The sequence below is a fragment of the Cyprinodon tularosa genome, unplaced genomic scaffold, assembly GCF_016077235.1.
Source record: "Cyprinodon tularosa strain WSP-4 unplaced genomic scaffold, ASM1607723v1 ctg130, whole genome shotgun sequence".
NCBI lineage: Eukaryota > Metazoa > Chordata > Actinopteri > Cyprinodontiformes > Cyprinodontidae > Cyprinodon > Cyprinodon tularosa.
In genome coordinates, this window is record NW_024038115.1 from 1,292,872 (window position 1) to 1,317,152 (window position 24,281).

Here is a 24,281-nt window from a genome sequence, read left to right on the forward strand (position 1 = left end):
CATGCATGTGTTTCATGCATACATTATTCTAAGGCTTGTTTTACTTCAGCTCCAAAATCGGCATGGTTTCAAATCTGTTGCTTAAGTCTGTTTGTTTTTTAACATGCAGGGTATAAAATTCTGTATATGAAAGAAATCACAACATTGCCATAATCATTCCCACCTAGGATTGTGAAAATTACATTTGGCACTTGGAAAACAACAGACGCACATGATTTGAACACATTGTTTAAACAATATCAAGTCGGTTTACCCATTTTGTTTGGTGAGCTCTTAGTGTTGCTATGACAGTATTGAGATTAGGGCAAGCAAAGACAGCAAAAGACCACTAGCCCCATTACAATATTTTTTGTAAAGGAACTAGAACAAAGGGCTTTTGACCTGAATGCTCATCATCATAAAATCGACCACGATTCTATCATGTAGAGGGAGGTTGAGAGAACCCCCTCTACATGACTACTGGCTATACATACAGTAAAAAGTAAAAAGTCCAGATCTTTATCTAATTGAGAAATGTCTTAAAGACTCCTTTAAAAAGATGTGACCTAAAGACACCTTTAGACATCAGTAGTCTAACATGAGTGTCATGTTCGGATTAAGGTGTCTAAACCACATGCAGAACACTCGGAGGCAGAAGAAAAGTTCAAAGATTTATTTACAATAAATGAACAAAGTTGGATCAGATCCAGGAGGGGACTTGACTGGTCACGAGGGGGTTCAATAAATGTACACAGTTTGATCAGATCCAAGAGGGGGCTTGACTGGTCACGAGTGGGTTCACTGCTGAGGAGGACAGAGAGATTAGTGGAGGTCCAGGTGTTTTGCAGGTTGAGAGTGTTCAGGTCAGTACCTGTTCAGGAGTGGAGCAAAGTTGCAGAGGAAGGGAACCTTGAGGGTCCAGAGGTTGTCGACAGGCTGAGGGCAGAGGCGGAGGCAGAGCTTACAGAGTGCAGGCAGATCACAGATTGAGTTTCCTTCCAGTAATCTTCTGCGAGCGGGCAGCCAGATACTTGACAGAGACAGCTCTCCAGAGTTCTACTGAGAACGAGCAGACAGATCACCGGCAGAGAAACTCTCCCGAGTTTCAGGTATTCAGGCAGGATCAACCTGGGAAGCAGAGAGGAGAAAACGGGATCAGGTTTGGTTCACAAAGTCAGAAATCACAGACAGGCAGGTTGGCTCAGGCTTGCTAACCGTTACTGGCAAACACTCTGGCACTGGAGTGAAGCCCTCTGCCTCCTTAAAGGAATAGTACACCCAAAACATGATTAGCCTTCATTTTCTACTCACCCCCATGCTGAACAACACTCTGGAGTACTTTTTTGATATCTCAAATGCATCTGGAGATCTGGGAGGCTTCTTGCTGTCTGCTGACATTCAAATAATGGAGGTCCCCATCGCCCGAGGCAGAAAGGTCCATAAAAGTCCACAAAAAATGTGTCAACATTCCTCCATACTGCTCGTCCAATGTATTCCAAGTGTCCTGAGTGGGTAGCGTCCATAATCTACTCGAAACGAAGTCATTTAGAATGTTTTTAGAGCCTAAACAGTAGTGTATAGGATTTCCTAAAAGCGCGCGCCTGCGAGTTCACGACTCTACGGAAACCGCGGCAGACCAAACCAGATGAAAGTGCACATTCAGCGTGTGCTCTGCCGATAATGCAAGCGTAGAAGAAGAAGTTCCGCTTTTCACCCGTTTATTTTCTGCCGTGAGCCAGGAGGTTAGTCTCTCTCAGAGTTGGAGCACATTTCTTCTTCTACGCTTGCATTATCGGCAGAGCAGACGCTGAATGCGCACTTTCATCTGGTTTGGTCTGCCGCAGTTTCCGTAGAGTCGTGAACTCGCAGGCGCGCGCTTTTAGGAAATCCTATACACTACTGTTTATGCTCTAAAAACATTCTAAATGACTTCGTTTCGAGTAGATTATGGATGCTACCCACTCAGGACACTTGGAATACATTGGACGAGCAGTATGGAGGAATATTGACACGTTTTTTGTGGACTTTTATGGACCTTTCTGCCTCGGGCGATGGGGACCTCCATTATTTGAATGTCAGCAGACAGCAAGAAGCCTCCCAGATCTCCAGATGCATTTGAGATATCAAAAAAGTACCAGTCAATGTGGCCAGTCAATAACCAATGTACATTGAGGGGTGTCTGAAAGGCACCAGAACCTCAGGGTCAATCTACACTGTTCAAACACATATATATTTAAACATCCATGGTAAAAGGTATAGTGGACAAAATTCTTTCAGGTTTGATTTCTGGGGCGAAGATATTTTACATTGTAATTACTTACTTTTATCAATAATCATTCTGCAAAAAATGTATATTTAAACATAGTAATATCATCATTACATTATTTTTTTAGTTATTATTAAAGTAGTTGTTTATCTATTATTTAATTGAAGACTCCTAGATAACTTACAGAGACATATCATTTTCTTTTTACCCCAAATAACACAAAATTTAGTCCTGAAAAGAGCGTCAATTCTGTATTTATCATCTTTAATGTTAGTATATTGATGTGCCTAATCAACCACAGTGTTTCTGTTGTAAAGTAATTGTTAATATCTGAAAAAATGTAAATGTTTAATAAGTTTGAACATTCCCCTTGAGAGTATTACTGCTGCTACCATCTGTATTAGAGGGAAAAATGTTGGGGTGGCCAATGATTGGCTAAGGGTGGCCATGGCCACCCCTGCCCCCCCTTCTAGCTCCACCCCTGCTCCACCTGTGTGTCTGGTAATCAAGGTCCTTAGGTCAAAATCTGAATGTTTCTTTCTTCTTAAGTAATCCTCAGTTTGTTTAATACAAGGTTGCCTTGTATTAGGCTTAGTTAACAACCAAAGTGTCTTTATCTGGCTGAAGGATGACCTAGAAATACCAGAAATTCACACCAACTTCCTCAGACTGGTGTTAGAAACTGATATGCTATTAAGCGCTTTTTTTTTTTTTTTCAACAAGACTTATAAGGAAATATTATCAATAAACAGATATGATAATACAACAATTAATGGTGAACATGGTGTCCAAACCTTTAATGCAAACACTTATCTGATCTGTCGGAATGTACCCATTCTGTTTGTGCTGCACGAGTAACCTTTTCTCTAGGCAGAAACTTCAATTATAAAAGTTTGTAGCCGTAGGTAGGAAAAAAGAACCAAGTTCAACTCACCAGTCCTTATAAGGAAACATATCCGTTGCGTCACCGCTTTTGAGCCCAGACTGACGCGCACCGAGACTTGGTTTGGACACGCCATAAACACATGAAGCAAGAATCAGGATGGACCACGTCTGGAGGAAACTTTTCTTTGCTATAGTGGTTATCTGTAAGTATAAAATGTATTTTTCTTCACTTTTGACTTTTTAAATAACTTATTGCGGATCGAGGCTCCATATGAGAATCTATTTACAAGTTTGTATACCATTAAAATTATTATTCTATTAAGGTTTCTTGACAGTTACCTTTGTTACATGTTATTAAAATGTAGACGTTTAGATTTGTTTTTTTTTTTCACTAAGAATTATTCGCATTGTATTGAGAATTGGTGTGAATTTCATTTGTAAACGTTTTTACCAACTTTGAGCGGAGAAAAGTCCCATCATTAAACTTTCTTTGTGTTGTTTAGTAAAACGCAGTTCGTCTCGCAGTTATTGGATAAAAGTTGTTTGTTAAAACTTCATTCCGGCAGACAATATTCTCGTAAGAACAGTATTTTAATCACATTCAGATAGAATAGAACATGCACATTGAGATGTTTGGAGCGCCTGGGTTGTGCAGGTAAAACAGGCGTGGCCGGATATTGCTGCCTGTGTAGCTTCTCCAGAGTCCAATATCCACATTCCTTGTCTCACTTATTGAGGAGGGGATTGCATGTTGATGGCTGAGCTCTGCCTGTGTAGGCTTGTCTCCATGATTTTGCAGGATCTGCCTATTTCCACATTAGGCTGTTGGGAAGCCTTTGTGATTCTTCTAATTAAGATTGATTATGATTAAGAGTTAGCTGTTGCTGCTCTTGCAATCTCTTCTCCTGCCCTCATGAGTCAGACTGTATTATTTTTTCTTCTTTTTTGCTCCCATGCACGATTCACCAACACCTGACTAAAGGGGAGGAAGTGGTGGCTTTTTGTGTGAAATGTAGATCTAAGAATAGATTAGATAAAGCAGATAAACAGACTGTTATGTTCTTGATCAGCTTTTTCACATAACGTTATTTATACGATTGCATGTGAGATTTTATATGATAGGAAAGGAAAATGAAAAATGAATATTATAGTATTCCCCCCAAATAGAAGTCTGAAGAGGGCACTAGATATTTCTTTTTTTTTTTTTTTTATCTTGAACCATACAGCTTTGCACATTTTGCCCACTCTTAGCAGAATAGCTAAAGAACAGTGAGAATGGACAGATATGGGCCAGGACACATCATTTTGAACCATTTTTACCAGCTGCTGAACCTCTTTTACTGGCTTTTATCGTTTTCCTTCATTATTTGTGTTTTATTTTTTGCTCTTATACAATCTTTACACCAAATTTGAGAAAGTAAAAAAAAAAAAAACATTTTAGTAGCATGATGGTGCCAACATCATGTTGCGTGTCTTTATAGACCACTGTTTGCATAGAAAAACAAATGAAACAATAGCTTATTCTCACTATTCTTCGATATTCTTCCAGGGCAATAGATGGAAGTTCCTACCACTTGAGTTGTGGATTTGTACAACAGTTTTAATATGGGGGTATTATCTTGTGAGGCATTTATATTAAAACATGAATCATTCCCCTTTTACTTAAGTTGCAATTATGTGTGTTAAAAAAAAATATTTTGTTATAAAATGTTCTAAAAAGATGTAAAGACTATGAATATTTTTGAAAGACATTATAACTGTAAGAATCCTAACAGTCTCCTCTTCTATCCCCTCCACCAGCTTACAAGATCAGCCAATTGCAGTCCTTTAATGTCGGGACCTCAGGAGCTAAGATTTTCACTGGCCCAGCTTCAGAGCAGTTTGGATATACAGTTCAACAAGCTCCAAACTACCTGGACAAGTGGTAGGAATCTTACTCCTTACCTGTGAAGATAATCTATAAAGGTTTCTATCTTTGTCGTAAAGTTTGGCTTCTTAAAGATTTTTAATGGAAGTTCATTTAATGTGATCAAAACAGTAGAAAGGGTGACAATGGTGCCACTTATGAATACATACAGTAGAAACCAAACCATGCACATTTGCAAGGTCCAATTCTGCAGTGCAATGCGTCCACACTCACCTGCTTTTAATAAAGACTGCAAGTTAATGCTGAAACATCAAATTCATCAGTTTGCAAATCAAAGCCTGTTGCTGCTTGCAGAGTAATGTGGATGCTGTTTATGGATGCCATTGACACTCAGCTGCCGACAAGCAAGTTCTGACAATCATAAATAGCTTATTGTGATCCTTATTTGCTTCTGTCCTTTTACAACCAATTATGACCACATGAGTGTTTTACCTGAAAAAAAAAAATATATATATTTTTTTTTTTTTTTTATGCATTATTAATTTTAAAGAGGAATTTGTGACCAACGGTCAGATTTAGCTACATTATTACCACCCCATGCCATTTCATCAACATGCCATCTATTTTTTTTAAAGGACAGCAGTCTCCCATACAGTGTTTAGTCTGCACCTAGTTTGTATCGAGTATCTCCCCAAAGGTGTTAACGGCTCTCCTCTGGTGGAGTGAGCGCCATTTGCAAATCAAATGCAAATGTAAGAATGTGGTTTGGTGACTTCACCTGGTGTGCTGGGGTTTCCTTGTTTAAGCTGCCTCCCTTTGTGTTGTAAAGGAGCTTTTTCAAGGAGTTGAGTAATTTACAGAATTTCTGTGGCGATAAATAGAGCAGGCACAGCACACAGACTCTTACTTTGGGAAAATGTGCTAAACTCTATTTTTTGAGATTTTTTCATTGTTATTACAAGCAGGCCAGGTGTACAATCTCTGCAACATGAACCACAGCACTGAGCGTTGTGTGCACTGCACAAAGTATACCTGTCACAAATGCTTCATATGTAGTTCTTTTCCTTGGGTGAAATTAATGTTACTCCAATACTGAAATCATACCGTTTGTCATTCTCTAAGCTGAAATGTTGAATGACATGAAAAGGCGAGACAAGACAAAATACAATTATTCTCTACGTTTCTTTCACATAGTGAGCTTTGCAATATAAATGAGTCTGTTGGTGAATGGACAATATAAATAGGCTCTGCCTTGCCTTGTTGGAAAAGCATGGTTATGATTTGTTCTGAGCTCAGGAACTAGGACCCGTATGATAGCTGGTTGTTCAATAGGTTTGCCTAAGTAAAATATTTAGATATGAATTATTAGGATATTCCTGCAAAAAGGTCTAATGTTGCAGGGGAAGGTAATGAAAAGTGTTTGGAGCATGCTCCTGTTCTGATGCCAGTTTGTTTCAGGCTTATCGTCTCATGTAGAAGGGCTGGTCACATCACAGGTTATTTGCATTACAACAAGGACACTTAGCAAGGTAGAGTGAATACACAAATTTGAAGAGGGGAGGGGGGCTTGCAGGAAAACTGGAATTCTCTGGAACATATAGGCCCCGTCCACACGAAGTCAAAACGAACACGAAACGCTAATATTTTCCAGAACGTTTGTCGTAAAGACGGAGACGTAAAATAAATGTGAGCGTCCACACGAATGCACGAAAACGCTGCAAAATGTATGCCAGGCCTGTAAGTGGCGCTGTGGTGCCAAAGCAAAAATAGGCGACGAAATGTTGGGCATGCGCACTAATATTTATACATGGTTGCCATGCGGGTCCATTTTCGTGGTTCAGTCAAATTCAGGTGCTGAACTACCGTATGTCGTCGATATTGCTCTGTTCTTCCTGGAGATATTCCAGAAGAAGAAGATTCTGTTGTAAGCCCGACAGCAGGGTGAGTAGCATGAGCAGCAACCATTCAACACAGTACGGCGCCATTGTTGTTGTGATACTGTGTCGCGCATGCGTGTTTACAGGCGACGCTATGACGCATGCGTGTAAAAAAAAAAAAAATGCGGTTAGAGCTTAAAGATGGAAACGCGAAAACGGCGTTTCAAAATCTTCCCACTCTGAAGGCTGAATAAAAAAAAAGATTGTTTACAGACCCCCGAAACGCCGGCTTCGTATGGATGAGAGGCTGGTTTGGTGAAAAATTTGTGCGTTTAGGCCAGGGTTCGGCTTCTTTTGGACGGGGCCCTAGTGTTAATACCTCACATGGTGTTCTTACATTCGCAAGCTTCTCCTTTTTCCTCTATATGTAACAATGGTCATCGTGGTTGAATTGTTCAATTTCAATTTCATCAGATTACAAATCATGTCTCCAAAAGCTTTATTCTTCCGCTTTGTGTGGTCTTACAAGATGCAGTCTGGCTTTCAACGTAGCTTTTGGAGTAATGGCTTCTTCCTCGTTGATTGGCCTTTCAGTCCATATGTATATAGGACTTTTCTCATTCTCACAAGGTCATGTGCTTTTGCTCTGCAGTTAAAAGGATCTTTAAACACCAAAACACATGAGCAGAAACCATCTAATGAACTGTATGATGGTGGGTTAATCAAATGGTGTTAATACTTTCATGTCATGTAATTAACAGATGCATGTGGCACCTTGTGCTTAAGACAGAAGGAAAACTTACTTTGGGAGGTCCACAATTATCTTCATGGTATCGTGACTGAATGATTAAGAATTTCCCTATGGCAGATAAAATCAGCTACACATTTTTAAATATAACCTTAAAATACATACACCCAGATGTGTCTCGAAATTAATTTACATCTTAATCAGATGCATAAAAGGCAACAACATCACCAACTTGTATTTATCTGAATGTATAAAAGCACCCATAGTAGTCTTCAGAATTTAAAGGATGTGATTAAAAAAAAGGGTCTATAAAGACTCCTTTTCTTATGGCGCTTAGCTGCTGCTGTTTTTAAAGCCTCCTACAGTTCATATTACTAATGTAAAACATTTAGTAAAACAGTAACAAAACTTCATAGACTAGTAATGTTTACACTCCCAGTCTGTACAGTCACCCTTCCAGAGCAATTCACTGTCTGGAGGAGTGCCCTGTTTGCATAACTCAGGGAAAACCAGCGTCTCTGAGTCACCCACTAGATCTTCATATAACACATCATGTGGAATGTTTCCAGATGTCTAATATTAAAAGAATCCTGTTTTAGGGTTTCTTTTCTTCATCTAGTTTCATATGTAGAGAAATGCTCTTATTGTAAGTTATTTGTGCAACTAAATGTATTAATGCTTGTTCGGCTTTATTTATAGCCCCTGACTTATATGATGATTGAACTGAGACATTAAATACACCTACAAAGTCCCTCCCATATATTTACGTCATATCACGGTACTCCTTCAGACAAATAAGACTTTTTTTACTGACAGCTTGGGATTGAGAGAAGATCACGACTCTCCTGCAAAACATCTGATGCTGTCATGTTGGAATCTTGCTCAGAACGCAAATTCTAAATCAACATGTTATGCTGATGTTTTAAAGGCAGTGAAGTAGATTGCAAAATACATCATAATTAACCAATAGTTGACCACAGATTAAAAAAAAAACATTGATGGAATGAAAAATGCATCGAAATGATTGAAGTGTTACACCCATTATTTTCTAATAACAATTATTCTGATATAGCTATTTCAACTCAATGCTTGCATACCACATTTTTTTCATCCAGTCAGTTAAACAGGGTAGATGTTTAATAATGTAATGGTTTGTTCACCCTCAATTAACTCCAACTTTTCAAATTAAAACAATGAAAGAAGCACGTAAGAATAGATTAAGATTTTAACACTTAAAGTTTACAAGTTGGAGTGACAGAATAAGGCCCCGTCCACACGAAGTCAAAACGAACACGAAACGCTGATATTTTCCAAAACGTTTGCCGTAAAGACGGAGACGTAAAATAAATGTGAGCGTCCACACAAATGCATGAAAACGCTGCAAAATGTATGCCAGGCCTGTAAGTGGCGCTGTGGTGCCAAAGCAAAAATAAGCGACGAAATGTTGGGCATGCGCACTAATATTTATACACGATTGCCCTGCGGGTCCATTTTCGTGGTTAAGTCAAATTCAGGTGCTGAACTATGTCGTCGATATTGCTCTGTTCTTCCTGGTGATATTCCAGAAGAAGAAGATTCTGTTGTAAGCCCGACAGCAGGGTGAGTAGCATTAGCAGCAACGGCGCCATTGTTGTTGTGATACTGGTCGCGCATGCGTGTTTAGAGGCGACGCTATGAAGCATGCGTGTAAAAAAAAATATGCGGTTAGAGCGTAAAGATGGAAACGCTAAAACGGCGTTTCGAAATCTTCCCACTCTGAAGGCTGAATAAAAAAAAGATCGTTTACAGACCCCCGAAACGCCGGCTTCGTGTGGATGAGAGGCTGGTTTGGTGAAAAATTTGTGCGTTTAGGCCAGGGTTCGTCTTCGTGTGGACGGGGCCTAAGTGCTGAGGCTCTTACAGATTAATACAATCCACATGCAGTCCAAAGTCTAAGAGCCCCCTTCTTTGGGAGGCTGTAGCTTTTAAATCAACTGGACTCACTTCCTGTAACTTCTTCCTGAATGAATCAATGATGAATGAAGTATGTTTTTTCCATGAAGGATCCTATCTTTGAACAACAGTTGTTTCCGACGGGCATTTCTACGTGCTTTTGTATGCACTCACAGGAACAATGTGTTCCAACTTTCCTCCACCCCCCAGTTCCTGTTCATTAAAGAAGCTACAAGAACTCATGCCCGAACATCCGTCCACTATCAGCTCATCTTAATCTGTATTAAAAGCCTAAGCTTGACTAAAATGAAAAGCCTAACAATAAACTAACTCTAATTTTTTTTAATCTTTGCTATATAAATTATACATAAATACCATAAGTACCTTATTGGAAAGGGTCTAAATTGCACCAGCCCATAGATATGTGCACTCCCACTCTTAGTGATGCAAAACTGGTTAGTTTCAAAATAAAGCAGATTCATAAATATTGGTTTAGCCACATTTACCTTATAAAAATAGCCTGTTTATATGTACTAAGACTTAGACTAAGAGAACTTTTATTGTCATTTTGTACACAAAGAGTTTATAAAAAAAGAAATGTAATTTTGTAAAGCTTTCAGGCAGTAAATAAGCAGCAGCTTAGCAGTGAAATGAGTATTTCGATTTCATAAAATGCAGCAGTGATCAAAGGTAAACAGTGTGACAAACAACTACAGGTGCTTAACTCCAGGTATTCAGAGATTAACTTCTTTACTGAAAACCCATATTATTATCTTTAGCTACCACAGTAAACATGTCAGACTGAATAATACTACTTATACTTCAGCAACAGTATCAAGGTGTTACTTTATTGTATCTCTTATACTATATCCGTTGGTTGTGCTGTTCTTTTTACGTTTTTTTTTTTATTTATTTAACTTTTATTTTACCAGGAAGACCCTTGAGATAAAATCTCTTTTTCGAGGGAGACCTGGCCAAGAGGCAGCAGTACAGCAAGACATATAAGAACACAGGACAACATAATAAAATCAATCATAAACTAGACTTTAGAATACCAGTTACAATTCTCTGTGCAAGCGGTTTTCAATAGTGATTTAAAATGCTGTAGCGGAATAAGAGTCCATAATTGCAGGGAGTTTTGAATATTGTGCCACGACCATGGTGCTGCATAGAAAAATTATGTTTTGCCAAGATCTGTGTTGATCCTGGGAATAGTGTAAAGAACACGACTTGAAGAGCGTGAGTTGTAACCACTGATAGCTACATACATGAGGTGACACAGGTATGGAGGGAGTTTACCCAGGATGGCCTTGTAAATGAAAGTAAGCCAATGATGTTGTCTTCTGAGGCTTAGAGAGGGCCATGAAACCAGAGCATACAGTTCACAATGATGAGTCCTGAAGGCAGAGTTGGTGATGAAACGTAATGTCTTTAAAGGTGATGAAGCAGACTGAAGACGTTTTATCGTTATCTTCCTTTTATCTCCTCTTTCTTTCATCTTTTCTCCTGTTTTCTGTTTTTCATTTTCTGTCTACTTACATTGCAGTGTTCATAAAATCTGCAATGCTCCCTGCATAAAATTAATAAAGCTATTTATTTGCATAAATCAAGCGGAACAATATGGTGATAGCCATACTGCTCCACTTGTGAAAGTAAAATCTGTCGGGCTCTCTTTTAGCCAGACAGGACACTGTTTAAAAAAAACAAACAAAAAAAGGAAACGGCGCGGAAGAAAAACATGGTGCATAATGCGTTGATATGAAAGTTCAGAGCAGTGCAGAGACAAATATATATGATGCAAAAACGCAGTGGAAAATCATTTTCTTTTTTCTTTTAGTTGAGTGCTTTTTGGTTTGGTGTTATCAGTGGGATGCAAAGTATGTGGCTTGATTTAGAGTTTTTTTCTACAGTTCAGGAGTCTGATGGTAGTGGGGAAAAACTGTTGCAGGTTAAATATATTCAGATTGCAAATGTTGTCTACATTGTAATCCATATTTTTATTTTGATTTGTTCCCATTTTTTTTGTCAGATTTTACTTGCAAACACAACAGAGCAAATTTTTTGGACATTAACAATCCTCCTCTTTACAGGCTGCTAGTTGGTGCTCCTTGGAGTAACAACAGGAAGGGGGATGTTTACAAGTGTCAGGTCACGGGACCCAGCGACAGCTGTGATAAGCTTGAGCTTCAAGGTAAAATCCAGCTTTTGTTTACCTATATTCTCTCTGCCAAACATTGGCCGTGTACTAAAAATTCTAAATCAGGGTTGTCAAAGTGAGTCAGAAAGGGCTGTGTGGCGGCAGGTTTTCTTACCATCCAAGCAATAGCACACCAGACTCCAGTCATCTCATCAAATCATCATGTTCAGATTGGGATCACTTTGTGCTTTTGCTCTGTTGGAAAGAAAACCTGCAGCAACACGACCCCTTCTGGAACCAGTTTGACACCCCTGGTCTAAATGGAGAAGCTGGTCTTGGTGCTCTTAAAGCAACCTAAAGCTTTCTTTGCGTGAAATGCAGAGTAGAAACAAACAAAATAATTAATTCTAATTTGTCCTTTTTATTCATTTATTTATTTATTTGTTTATTTTTAAGATGACGTCAGCATCCCAGAAGTTGCAAATGTGAATGCCAACATGTCTCTCGGTTTGACTCTAGCCCGCATCCCTACGGGAAATGAATTTTTGGTAAGTTTTCCCAAAATTTCCCTTTGTTTTTTTTTTCTTGTGATTTCTAAGCTTGGGAAATGTGGCAAATAGATTCTAAGGACATGAAGTTATATCAATCTTGAATGGTTGAGAATAATCTAAATGAAGGAAACAACATTGCCAAAACCAAAGAACAGGAAGTTATATCTAGCTAGTTAAGAACATTAAAAATGATTGATGCATCATCGCCATTACACTTTGCAAAGATACAAGTCTATACCTTTTGACAGCTGGCACAACAAAGAACATTCCTGTACATTATTTCTGATTTAAATCAAATAAACACCTCTTTCTGCAGTCTGAGTTAATTAATTCAGGTGTTTTTTGTGGTCACCTACTACACTTCTGTTTTGTTTTCTTCATCATTAAATTGTGGTTTGTTTTCTAAACCGTAGAAAGCTTCTATATTTTTTTGGTCACTCCTTTTTAAGCACTTTTTAACCTCAATCTTTGAACGTGTGCTCAATAAATTAAGCTTGACTTTCCCACATATATCTAAATAACTGGCACTTATCTGTGATAAGGAAAAAAATGTGTCTTGTTTCTTCTTCCCTGCTGCAGATGTGTGGTCCTCTTTGGGGACAGCGGTGTGGCGATCAGAACTTTTATCCAGGAATTTGTTCGAAACTCAGTGCACTCTTTCAGCCACAGCCTGCCTTCTCTCCTGCTGTTCAGAGTAAGATATGTTTCCCCTTTTTTTTAAGTGTATTATTCATCTAACTATTCACCTAATTTGTAAATGACTACAAGTATTTTGATTTTTGATTTGAGGAAGGGAGACTCAGAAAGTATTCACTTCACATATTTTGCTGTTGTTTTAGTTGTTACGGCTTGAATTCTACAACTTAGTACCGACAGCAACACCAGCCAACAAATTATTTATTTTACAGAGGCATTTGAACAAAACTTTTGGAAAAGCATCTGCTATTAAAGAAAATACTTTTTTTAACCATTGAAATCTGAACTCTGATCTAAAAGTTGTGGCCCTAAAATCAACTTTTTTCAGATAAACTGTATAAACTAGGCTACTTTACTGTTTGTAATGTAAACGGCAAAATCATAGGCCATTGTATAGTGTTAAAAAGTAGGGAGCATCATCCATTTCAATTTAAATTCAATTCAGTTTATTTAAATAGCTCCAATTCACAACACATGTCATCTCAAGGCACTTTACAGAGCAAATTTTCAACCAGATCATACTGATTGCATCAACTCATTGGCTCAAAGACAATCCCTCACACAAATAATGCTTGTTGCGACAGTGTAGAGGAAAAAAACTCCCTTTTAACAGGAAGAAACCTCCAGCAGAACCAGACTCAGTGTGAGCGGCCATCTGCCGAGGCCAAGTGGGGTTCAAGGAGACAGAAGCAGAGATACAAAAGGCAACTGTGAACCAGCTCCACGGCCGGCCCTGTCCAGGAAATGCACAGCCAGGCAGACGAGTTCAGAGCCAGCTCTTATGTCAGAGAATGAAAGAGAGCAAATCCAGCCAGTCACAGTCAGAGAAACAGGACTACACTGAAAAACAAGCCGATCTCCAATATCTATAAACAAAGGTGTTGATGGTGACAGCACAGATGATATTTCTCTCCAGGATGGAGTCACAGCCAGGCAGGAACAGACAAGATGAAGCTGCTAAAATGCAGAGTGAGCATAGTGTTAGAGACTGAACTAACAAATTATGCAGAGTGAGAGACAGAATGAAGCGGAATGATGATCCAGCATGACATTACTATTTTTAATAGCTCTTCAACTCTTTCCCATTTGTGATAAACATCTGTCTAAAAAGCAGGTGAATTAATATTGCCTGCATTATATGATTGGCTTGTATAAGAAGGACCTGAGACAGCTGTGAGGTTAGGTGAATGATATGCGGAACAGCAAGGCCCCCTCATACTCACATTGACATGCTTCTGTGAAAGTCAGCTCATTGGAATAGTACGAAATAGGAATGTATTTCTCACCAAGATAATATTCATACCAAACAGGTTTACATGTAACACCGAGCTGACAAGGCGGCTTCATCAAAAATAGCTGGCAGCGACACTGGTCACAGCACCCCCATGGCCTCTGCTGCTCTCCCCTCACTGACAGGTGGGCGTGCTGTAGGAGAAGAAACAGTGCAACATGCCAAACTAAACTTTGTGTCTTATGTTTTTGTAAAGCTAGAAAGCAAAGTCTGATGATGCCATGGCATTGTTTGAAATCCAGGCATTTGTTATGAGAAATGTAGGGAGTAGGTATGCTTAACTATGCATGCAGAAACTTGCGAGTGAACTCCATGGGGCTCACAGAATGCCAAGAATGCAAAGGCACAGTTGGCTTGATGCCAAAATGTCATTAGGATATGACATTTTTTAGGCATCTGATTATAGCATACCAGATTCAAAGACAGGTAGTCCTAGTTTACATAAGGCTCTGGTCCACTCCACTGTGAAGCTAGGAGGTGCTACGAGACAGGCTGACCATCCCGTGCATCAGGACCTACTATCAACCTATTTTGTTGGTGTGCATTGTGTCATAGTTTTACTGTATGCTGAGTTTTAGAAAAAGTAAAAGTTAAAAAACCTTGTCATATAAAAAAAAAAAAAAAAAGTATTTTTTCAAAGAGTGTGTAAAGAGGTGGCTTTTTAAAGAAGTTCTTGTTTATCACATGAATACAAACCATAAGATAACTAATTATTGCCAATAGTACTGAGAATATCTTTTTTAGATTCGGCCCATGGTGTTTGAACTTATTCATCTAATTTCTTTTCTGCCTCACAGAAAAAACTAGCAATTTTTTTCCACACTTATTATAAAGAAAAGGAGGATTGACTAATTAAATCAAATGAACTGGATGTTTGTTTTTTTATCTGCTCCAAATATTTATGAACGGCTGAAATGCCCATGCATCAGCGGCAATAGAGTCCATATCCAATTCTTATAGTCACGTTGCCAATATGAGATGAAAAAAGCCGAAAACATTCAGAAGTCGCATGTATCTATGACCCTGGGACAATGGATTAGAGGAGCAATGTGGGAATATTTCATCTTGCATGGATTATGACCTTAAGGTTAACACAAAATTTATTTTTGGCTTCATGAAATGAGGCTCATTATTCCCCTTAATCAGCTGGGTCAGTGAGTTTTGCATGTAAATTGGTGATTCGGTTAAACTTGCTCTTTTTTTTCTCAGTGGGGGGTTGATTGTTTTTATCTGCTTAGTGTTGAAATTGTTTTTTTTTGCATGTGTTTTGATTAATTTTGATGGTGAGTAAGTATGACACACTTATTAGCTTACAGTAAGTTGTCACATTTTCTAAGGTACAGTAAATTAGGCACTTTCTTTCCCTGTGTCCACTGTGAATCTATAGTTAACTAGAGTTCCTCCCACCAACTCCATATATACAAAATCCTGTTGGGAGACAGAATTTACATATTTCTGGTGTTTTTTCTGTCCTTATTCTTACAATGATTCCTGCTTTTGAAAAGCAAATTGAATAATTTTCAAAACTGAGATCATGTTCAATGAAGTGTTCTCAGTGAAAGCAAGGCTGCAGGCAGAACTTCGCTTTTTGGAGCAATAGATCAGAAGGGGCAATATTTATATTTGGTCCAACAGTGAAAAAGACTTTGTTTAAGATGTTGCTTGTTTTGCTTTTTTAAATATGTTGCTCTGACACTCCCTCTGATTTTTACAGCATGTGGAGGGCCAATGGACATTGTGATTGTTTTGGATGGCTCAAACAGCATTTTTCCATGGAAACCAATGACAGATTTCCTGCTCAAATTAATACCTTCATTAGATATTGGGCCTCAGAGTACACAGGTGACTAACACATTTACACCAAAAACTTTTACCAAGTTTGGACCTCCTTTTCTGCACACTACTCTATTTTAGTGCTCTTCTTCATGCTAGTTTTTCCTTCATTCCCCAGATGAGCGTCATACAGTATGGTGTTGACCCAAGGATCGAATTTAAACTGAATCAGTACACAAACAAAAATGAGATGAGTTATGCAGCATCCCAAATCCAACAGAAGTATGGTACACTTACCAATACCTTCCAAGCGATCCAGTTCGCCAGGTTGGTTTTACAATAAAAGTGTATCCTTTTAAAATTGATGTACAGTCTGTCTACAGTTAAAGTGTTATTTTGCTTAATTATGTCCTATGTTTCTATCCTTACCTCAGTGAGCAAGGTTTCACTCAAGCTAATGGGGGTCGACCTGGTGCTGCTAAAGTTCTGGTGGTTGTTACTGATGGGGAGTCACACGATAAGGACAAAAAAGATGAAATCATCGCTTTGTGTGAAAAGCAAGGCATCACCCGATTTGGTATTGCGGTATGACATTATTTTTATTTATGTATCCCTTTATACCTGTCTGAAGAGGTAAGGGCCCATGGGTTCATTAAAACCCCTAGTCTAAACTTACAACCAATAATAACTTGATACTTTGAGTGACTGAGTTTCTCTAATACTAATACACTACTGTTTTAGTTTCTTTAAATCAAATAGTATCACTTTGAAGGAATAAACAGAAAACACTGTAAAACAAAATGCAAACATTGTTATAACAAATCCCATTATATTTATTTTTTATGCAAAGTAATCTCTTAACGCTGGTTCACATGGTAATTTTTTTTATAATTGTCGGAGAGAACCCACAAATCACATGACAACTTTAGGTTAGTGTATTTTCTCCAGCCAAATGACAGGAGCAGCATACTTCACAAACCAGTTTCATGCAGAACATTTAACTGTCAGATGGGAAATCTCATGAAACTTCTGGACATAAATACATTAGGGTATGTAATTTTTAAGTTTGTTCTGTTTAGCACGAAAGGGTTTGTGTACAAAGTCCTGCAGCAGTTTAGGCACCCACATGGAAGGCTGAGCTACAGGTGGAAAATAAAACTAAAAGTTATTTCACTGGTAAGGCTACAGGTGCTGTATAAATGGAGAAAAAGTGGTCTCAAAGCACAAAAAGAGTTAAAGCATGAATAAAAGTCAGGAGTCATACTTGTGTATTTATTGACTCTCAATATTAATGGGCAAATTCCTTCAAGTATGACCAGATAATGGTTTTTATAAATCTTTACACAAACTACAATTCAATAGAAACCAAAATGTCTCTGCATCTTTACTAAATTTGTGTAAAAAGCCTAAAAATAATATTTATATGTAGAATAAGCTAAGACAAATTTGGAAAAATATGAACAGAAATGAATGTTTTGTCTGTTAACTAAAAGTCACTGATTTTACGTTTTCTTAAAAAAAAAAAAAAAGAAAAAAAAAGTCAAAAGAAAAGTTGATGTTGGAATTAAAACTAGTTATCCAAACTTTGCGGTTTGCATTGTGCATAAATTGCAAATTACATTGTGTATTATTTTTTATTATTCAACCTATTTTAAATAGTTAAAGATTAATTTGTCTTATCTCCATCAAATTATGTTAATAAGAATGACACTTCTTTTGACTTTTTCTAGTCTACAAACCTTTTAATGTCACTTTGTTGTCTTCTTACCAGTATCCTTATTTTATAATCTTTATAAAAGAAAATCTATGAAATATAAATTTTCATTTAATTCATACATGATATTATTTATATTTTATTCTTGTTAAAACATTAAATTCAGATGCAAAATTATTTAAAATGTAAGGCTCCACTTTCAAAAAAAAAAAAAGAAGGATGGAGGGAAAAAAAGGTCTGTGCCGGGGGAAAAATGCAGCGGGATTACAGACAATCTTTATACAATTAAGTAAAACAGGGGAAAAAATGACTTGACTTAAATATCGTAGCATGTTTGTAAAATGAACTCAAAATAGAATATTAAAGGGTGGCAGAGAACATCCATCAAAGAACCTGTAAATTGATTGGGAGGGGCATCTCTTCCCTCATCTCAAAATTCTTTAAGTGACTCTGCAAAAGGCACAATAAAGTGTCATCAAGTTATGACATTTTTTGCACTGTATTGGGGGAAATCAGCTATAAATTCAGCTGGTTAGAGCATAACCTACCATAAATCTGACTGTGGCTATCGAGAAAGGGTGGTAAAGAGTCAATCAGTAGACAAAGACAACTTTCTAATGTTTTGTGATATTTTACTTTTTTTATATACATTATTTATTTCATATTAATATGTCCATGTTTACTCTTCATGTTTGTTTGCCACAGGTGTTGGGTTACTACTCCAGAAATAACTTAGATACAACAAACCTTATCGAGGAAATCAAATCCATAGCCAGCACGCCAAAAGAGAAATACTTCTTCAATGTGTCAGAGGAAGCAGTCCTTTCCACAATTGCCGGGAGTTTAGGAAATCGGATCTTCAACATAGAGGGTGCATATTGTTCCTGTATTGTTTTCACTTTCACTTAGAGCAACAATAAATGCAAAATACACTTCATAATGGCTGTCGTTGATCAGTGCTGCTGTTTTTAACTTGTGCTTTATAATGCTTTCTTCCCCTTAGGTACTGGAAAAGGGGAGGATAACTTTAAAATGGAAATGTCTCAGGTTGGATTTAGTGCACACTACGCCAAACAGCAGGTACAGAAACAACACAGTAGCAGAAAAAAATGTATAAAGTAATTGTTAATGGTTGTACATCACAGAATCTCAGTTCTCTTGTAAGATAATCCCTACAAGAATGGTTTTCTTAAAGTTTGTACAGTATGAACTGGGCTCCTTGCTCTTCTAGGCTGTGATGATGCTTGGTGCAGTAGGAGCTTATGCCTGGAGTGGGACTGTCGTCCATCAAAAAGGATCTAAAGCAACCATTTTCCCTTTCTCTGCCTTTGAGGGAGTACTTCAAGAGAGAAATCATAGCTCACTGCTGGGTATGGTGTATACATTGTCCCAAAACTGTAAATATTTGCTTGATAGTATGATTGTGTTTTCTAATGTTCACATTATACGGATGCTGAGTTGGTTAGCAGTTTAACGAGTAATTTGGTTGGTGCCCATGTAAAGTGGATGGAAGATTAAAGTGCTAAATATTCAGTCTAATATAAGAATGTTCTGTTGCGCTAGCAGCGAACAAAGTAGCCAAATTAAATCATACATATACACACTGGACTAAAAGAACAATAAAGTAAAGAAAATGGACTACACTCTACACAAACTGTGTCTACTAATTGGATAAACATAAAATAATGAAAGAAACTTTAAGTATTATACATAACTTCAATAATCATTGAAAGCATATATCAAGAAGATCTTATGAAGAAAAATAATGCTTTACACAAAAACTTTTTGTGAGAAAAGTGGGAAAAAGTCCAGACGAACCAACAAAATCAAAAATATAGATTAAAAAAACAAAAAGGACGGGAATTGAACTTAAGCCACAGTTTGGAGCCAGACCGTGAATATAGTTAGGCAGCAGAAGAACTAATTACCGTAAATATACTCTTAATTCTGTTCTCCTGCCCTCCATCTAGGAGGCAAACTCTGAAGATTTTAGGTGAAGGCATTCCTCTGCTGCCCCATCCTCCACACACAGGCGCCATCAGTTCAGTTTGCCCTTGCCTAAATGACAGGTGGACAGAAAGTGGATAATAGATGTGCTTAAACTATCCCTCTCAACCCGAAACAATTTTATTCAGACTGAGCTTAATCCAACCATATTCTATTTGGTGTGCGGACATGATGAATTTCTGTTTCAATCGGCAATTGATTTACAATATTTATGTCCATGTAAACAACTTCTGTTTCATAGAGAACAGGGACAACGCTGGCATAGTAGTTTACTGGAAAGGTGTCTTTAGCTATGTTTACATGCACAAAATAATCAGATTGTACCATTGCATACACATAAGTAATGGAATAAAATGGCGGATGGGACGAAAGATTTGTAACATGTAAATTGTTATAATCTAACATCTAATCAATCAAAGCGAGAATATATCACATTGATGCTGGGTGCACATGCACACTCAGCTCAGCTTGCCTCACTAAGAATAAGTTGACCCTGAAAACCCTTTACAGGCGTGTTGATAAGATTGTCATTTGGCATAAACTGCTGCTCTCCTTAGCTTTGTTTACATGCAGAAAATTGTATTATTGGATTGAAATATACTCAGATTTAACAAAAAATATAGAATGATACTGTTTATCTATGTATAAGTAATAGGAACGAAACGGCCGATCACACTAAAAATGTGTCATACATACACTCACCGGCCACTTTATTAGGTACCCCATGCAAGTAACGGGTTGGACCCCCTTTTGCCTTCAGAACTGCCTCAGTTCTTCGTGGCATAGATTCAACAAGGTGCTGGAAGCATTCCTCAGAGAGTTTGGTCCATATTGACATGATGGCATCACACAGTTGCCGCAGATTTGTCGGCTGCACATCCATGATGCGAATCTCCCGTTCCACCACATCCCAAAGATGCTCTATTGGATTGAGATCTGGTGACTGTGGAGGCCATTTGAGTACAGTGAACTCATTGTCATGTTCAAGAAACCAGTCTGAGATGATTCCAGCTTTATGACATGGCGCATTATCCTGCTGAAAGTAGCCATCAGAAGTTGGGTACATTGTGGTCATAAAGGGATGGACATGGTCAGCAGCAATATTCAGGTAGGCTGTGGCGTTGCAACGATGCTCAGTTGGTACCAAGGGGCCCAAAGAGTGCCAAGAAAATATTCCCCACACCATGACGCCACCACCACCAGCCTGAACCGTTGATACAAGGCAGGATGGATCCATGCTTTCATGTTGTAGGCGCCAAATTCTGACCCTACCATCCGAATGTCGCAGCAGAAATCGACTCATCAGACCAGGCAACGTTTTTCCAATCTTCTAATGTCCAATTTCAATGAGCTGGTGCAAATTGTAGCCTCAGTTTCCTGTTCTCAGCTGAAAGGTATGGCACCCGGTGTGGTCTTCTGCTGCTGTAGCCCATCTGCCTCAAAGTTCGACGTACTGTGCGTTCAGAGATGCTCTTCTGTCCACCTTGGTTGTAACGGGTGGTTATTTGAGTCACTGTTGCCCTTCTATCAGCTCGAACCAGTCTGGCCATTCTCCTCTGACCTCTGGCATCAACAAGGCATTTCTGCCCACAGAACTGCCACTCACTGGATGTTTTTTCTTTTTCGGACCATTCTCTGTAAACCCTAGAGATGGTTGTGCGTGAAAATCCCAGTAGATCAGCAGTTTCTGAAATACTCAGACCAGCCCTTCTGGCACCAACAATCATGCCACGTTCAAAGTCACTCAAATCACCTTTCTTCCCCATACTGATGCTCGGTTTGAACTGCAGGAGATTGTCTTGACCATGTCTACATGCCTAAATGCACTGAGTTGCCGCCATGTGATTGGCTGCTTAGAAATTAAGTGTTAACGAGCAGTTGAACAGGTGTGCCTAATAAAGTGGCCGGTGAGTGTATATGGCAGTGGGGACATTGTGTCCATGTAAATGTAGTTATTTGCTTTACAATCTCATTCCGATCCTGTTGAATCTGATCAGAACATTTCGACTGGCATCCTTACATGACATTTGTAGTTTAATCATCTATTACAGTTACTCAGGTAATTAATTTTTGCATCATCAATAATAACTTGCAGCTTACTCCCAATGTAATCAACCAAAGTAAATAAATAAATGTAAAAAATGAATGCTTGCATCTGATCACTGCTGCACTTTACGAAAAATTGAAATGTTATGAGAGCTGTACAAAACGAAATTTCGTTTTGTGTACACTCTTTGCATACAAAATGATGATAAATGTTGTCTAAGTCATATTAAGCGCTCTATATATGTGTTTATTATTTGTGCTCCTGAACAGGTTATGCAGTCACCACCCTGACTGATGGGCCAACAGAGTACTTTGTAGCTGGAGCACCTCGCTCCAACCACTCTGGACAAGTGATTGTCTACACCATGAATGCCCAGAAGCAAGTTGTGGTTGTGGATTCAGAAAGAGGGAAACAGGTAGTCAATATTGATGATGTTTTTAACCAGTAGAGGCAGTTTACAGCAGGATGGTAAATATCTGAACTTGTTACAGATTGGGTCATACTTTGGAAGCGTTTTGTGCTCAGTGGATGTGGACAATGACGGGGTGACAGATTTGCTTCTGGTTGGAGCTCCCATGTACATGAACGAGTTGAAGAGAGAGGAAGGAAAGGTCTACATATTCTCTGTCACCAAGGTAAGAAAACATTTTCTTCACCACATTTTTGTTTTATCTCATCCTCGGCCATCAGTCTCACATTGTCTGCCTTTTCCTGTAAAGGGAATTCTGGATGAGCAGGGTTTCCTCATCGGTCCTTCTGGAAATGAAGATGCACGTTTTGGAATGGCTATCTCTGTCATTCCTGACCTTGACCTGGATGGCAACAGTGATGTTGTGGTTGGAGCCCCAATGGAGGACAGGGGCGTTATTTACATCTACAATGGCTATAAGACGGGCCTAATAAAAGAGTTCTCACAGGTACAACACCAAACTAAGAAACATTAGAATAGACTGTATGTCTCTAAAACAATATGATTCGCTGATAGGCCATGTTTCTTTTTTTGTTTTTACAGCACTAGTGGCTAATTTATTTGGACAGTAGACTGACAGGAAAGGGGGTATGAGAGAGGGGGAGAGACATGCGGGAAAGGACCACAGGCCAGATTTAAAACCCGGTCGCCCGCATCGAGGACTAAGGCCTCCATACATGGGTCGTGTGTGCGCCATAACCTGCATTTAAAATTTGATCAAAAATCAGTTGGAAGAAATGATTTATATTTCTAAACAAGAGTCTGACTAAAACTAAATTACCATTAATTTAAATAACCTAAAGGGTGACACAAAACTTACCATTAGTACCTTTCTCAGTCAAAAGTACTGATGATTATTCAAAAGTGGAATGTAAAATACCGTAACTGATTATAAACTAAAGAGCGTTTTACTTACTCTTTGAATTTGATTTGATTTAATTCTTATAATTTTATGCTTTTCATCTGAAATAAAAAATACATCATACATATTTTGCCAAGAAGTTAGTTAGGAATCCAAATAAATACTAAATAAAATATTATAAACCTGTATTTATAAAGCTTGAGCTTCTCAGAGTAACTCTCCTATAATAACATTTACACTCATTGAATTTGGAACAAAATACAGGACAAAAATTATGCTTAGGCTGAGTTTTCTAGTTTCACTTTGTTTTTATCAAAACACCTGAGCTGCTTTGATGAGCTCCAATAGCTCAGTGTGAAAAACAGCTGATACCAGGCTGTTCTCCACATCCAGTCTGTTCCTCTGCTTGGTTTGGATGTGTGTCACAGCTGAAGGTGGACTCAATCATTTAAGAAAAACGTTCTTTTTGGTTGAAAAAAGCTTGTTTTTTTTGTTTGTTTTTTGGTCCTCTAAAGCAAAACAGATCCCAGCCCTATTTTATTTTACTATGTAATAAATAAATTATTTCCATGTTCCCCTTGCAATGCACGTACCCCCAGTTGGGAAACACTCTTCTAAAGTAAACTAAGAGTCTACCTATTTTTCTGTAAAGATGTAAAACAAAGCATCTGGGACCTAATTTTAGTTGGATTCAGTCATCATTTTATTTTAGAGCTCTTTTTATTAATTCAATGCTGTTCTGAGGCTAATACCTGATCCCTAGCAGTGATCCAAGAGAGACGATTGGGAGGGAAAATAAAAACTCAAATCAGTTTATAATTGTGAACCTGTTCTGGTCAACTTTCAACACCTGAAGCTCCAGGATTAAAGTTTGGCAGAATAATGTTTAGTTTCATGTCCATTTTTCATTTCTGTTCTGCCTGCTCCATCAGCTCCACCCTTCTCATGTGTGCAAGAAGTGGTTCTGTTTACCACAGGTTTCTCTGAAATTTAAATTGGTGCTGGTCTCTACTGACACTGTTCCTTACTTTGAATTTAGAAACAGGTGGTTTACCTCCAGTCCATGTGAATTTATTTAGATTATATTGCTTTTGCTTGTATAAAAATCAGTGTGTGATGCTTAGGGGACCCGACCCTTTTTACTTTGAATCCTAGGCAGTTATTCTGCTTTATTGTTTGT

General features: G+C 38.2%; 1 protein-coding gene and 1 long non-coding RNA gene across 2 annotated transcripts in view; one reads left to right on the forward strand and one right to left on the reverse strand.

Moving 5' to 3' along the window:
• Positions 1-673: 673 nt before the first annotated feature.
• Positions 674-3,297, reverse strand: LOC119778169. Its single transcript, XR_005280026.1, has 3 exons — positions 3,180-3,297; positions 851-1,107; positions 674-783 (listed from the first exon to the last, which is right to left on the reverse strand). It is a non-coding gene; the product is annotated as an uncharacterized LOC119778169 (long non-coding RNA).
• LOC119778168 (integrin alpha-2-like) overlaps positions 3,230-24,281 on the forward strand; it is a 34,916-nt gene continuing 13,864 nt past the window's right edge. Inside the window, exons 1-14 of the mRNA XM_038277302.1 lie at positions 3,230-3,333; positions 4,931-5,054; positions 11,645-11,745; positions 12,148-12,239; positions 12,822-12,936; positions 15,944-16,071; positions 16,181-16,329; positions 16,437-16,587; positions 18,422-18,587; positions 18,720-18,796; positions 18,948-19,086; positions 22,040-22,185; positions 22,262-22,405; positions 22,490-22,687. Coding sequence (XP_038133230.1) covers positions 3,288-3,333; positions 4,931-5,054; positions 11,645-11,745; positions 12,148-12,239; positions 12,822-12,936; positions 15,944-16,071; positions 16,181-16,329; positions 16,437-16,587; positions 18,422-18,587; positions 18,720-18,796; positions 18,948-19,086; positions 22,040-22,185; positions 22,262-22,405; positions 22,490-22,687 — 1,776 coding nt within the window. The 5' untranslated portion in view covers positions 3,230-3,287. The remainder of the gene's footprint in view (positions 3,334-4,930; positions 5,055-11,644; positions 11,746-12,147; positions 12,240-12,821; positions 12,937-15,943; positions 16,072-16,180; positions 16,330-16,436; positions 16,588-18,421; positions 18,588-18,719; positions 18,797-18,947; positions 19,087-22,039; positions 22,186-22,261; positions 22,406-22,489; positions 22,688-24,281) is intronic.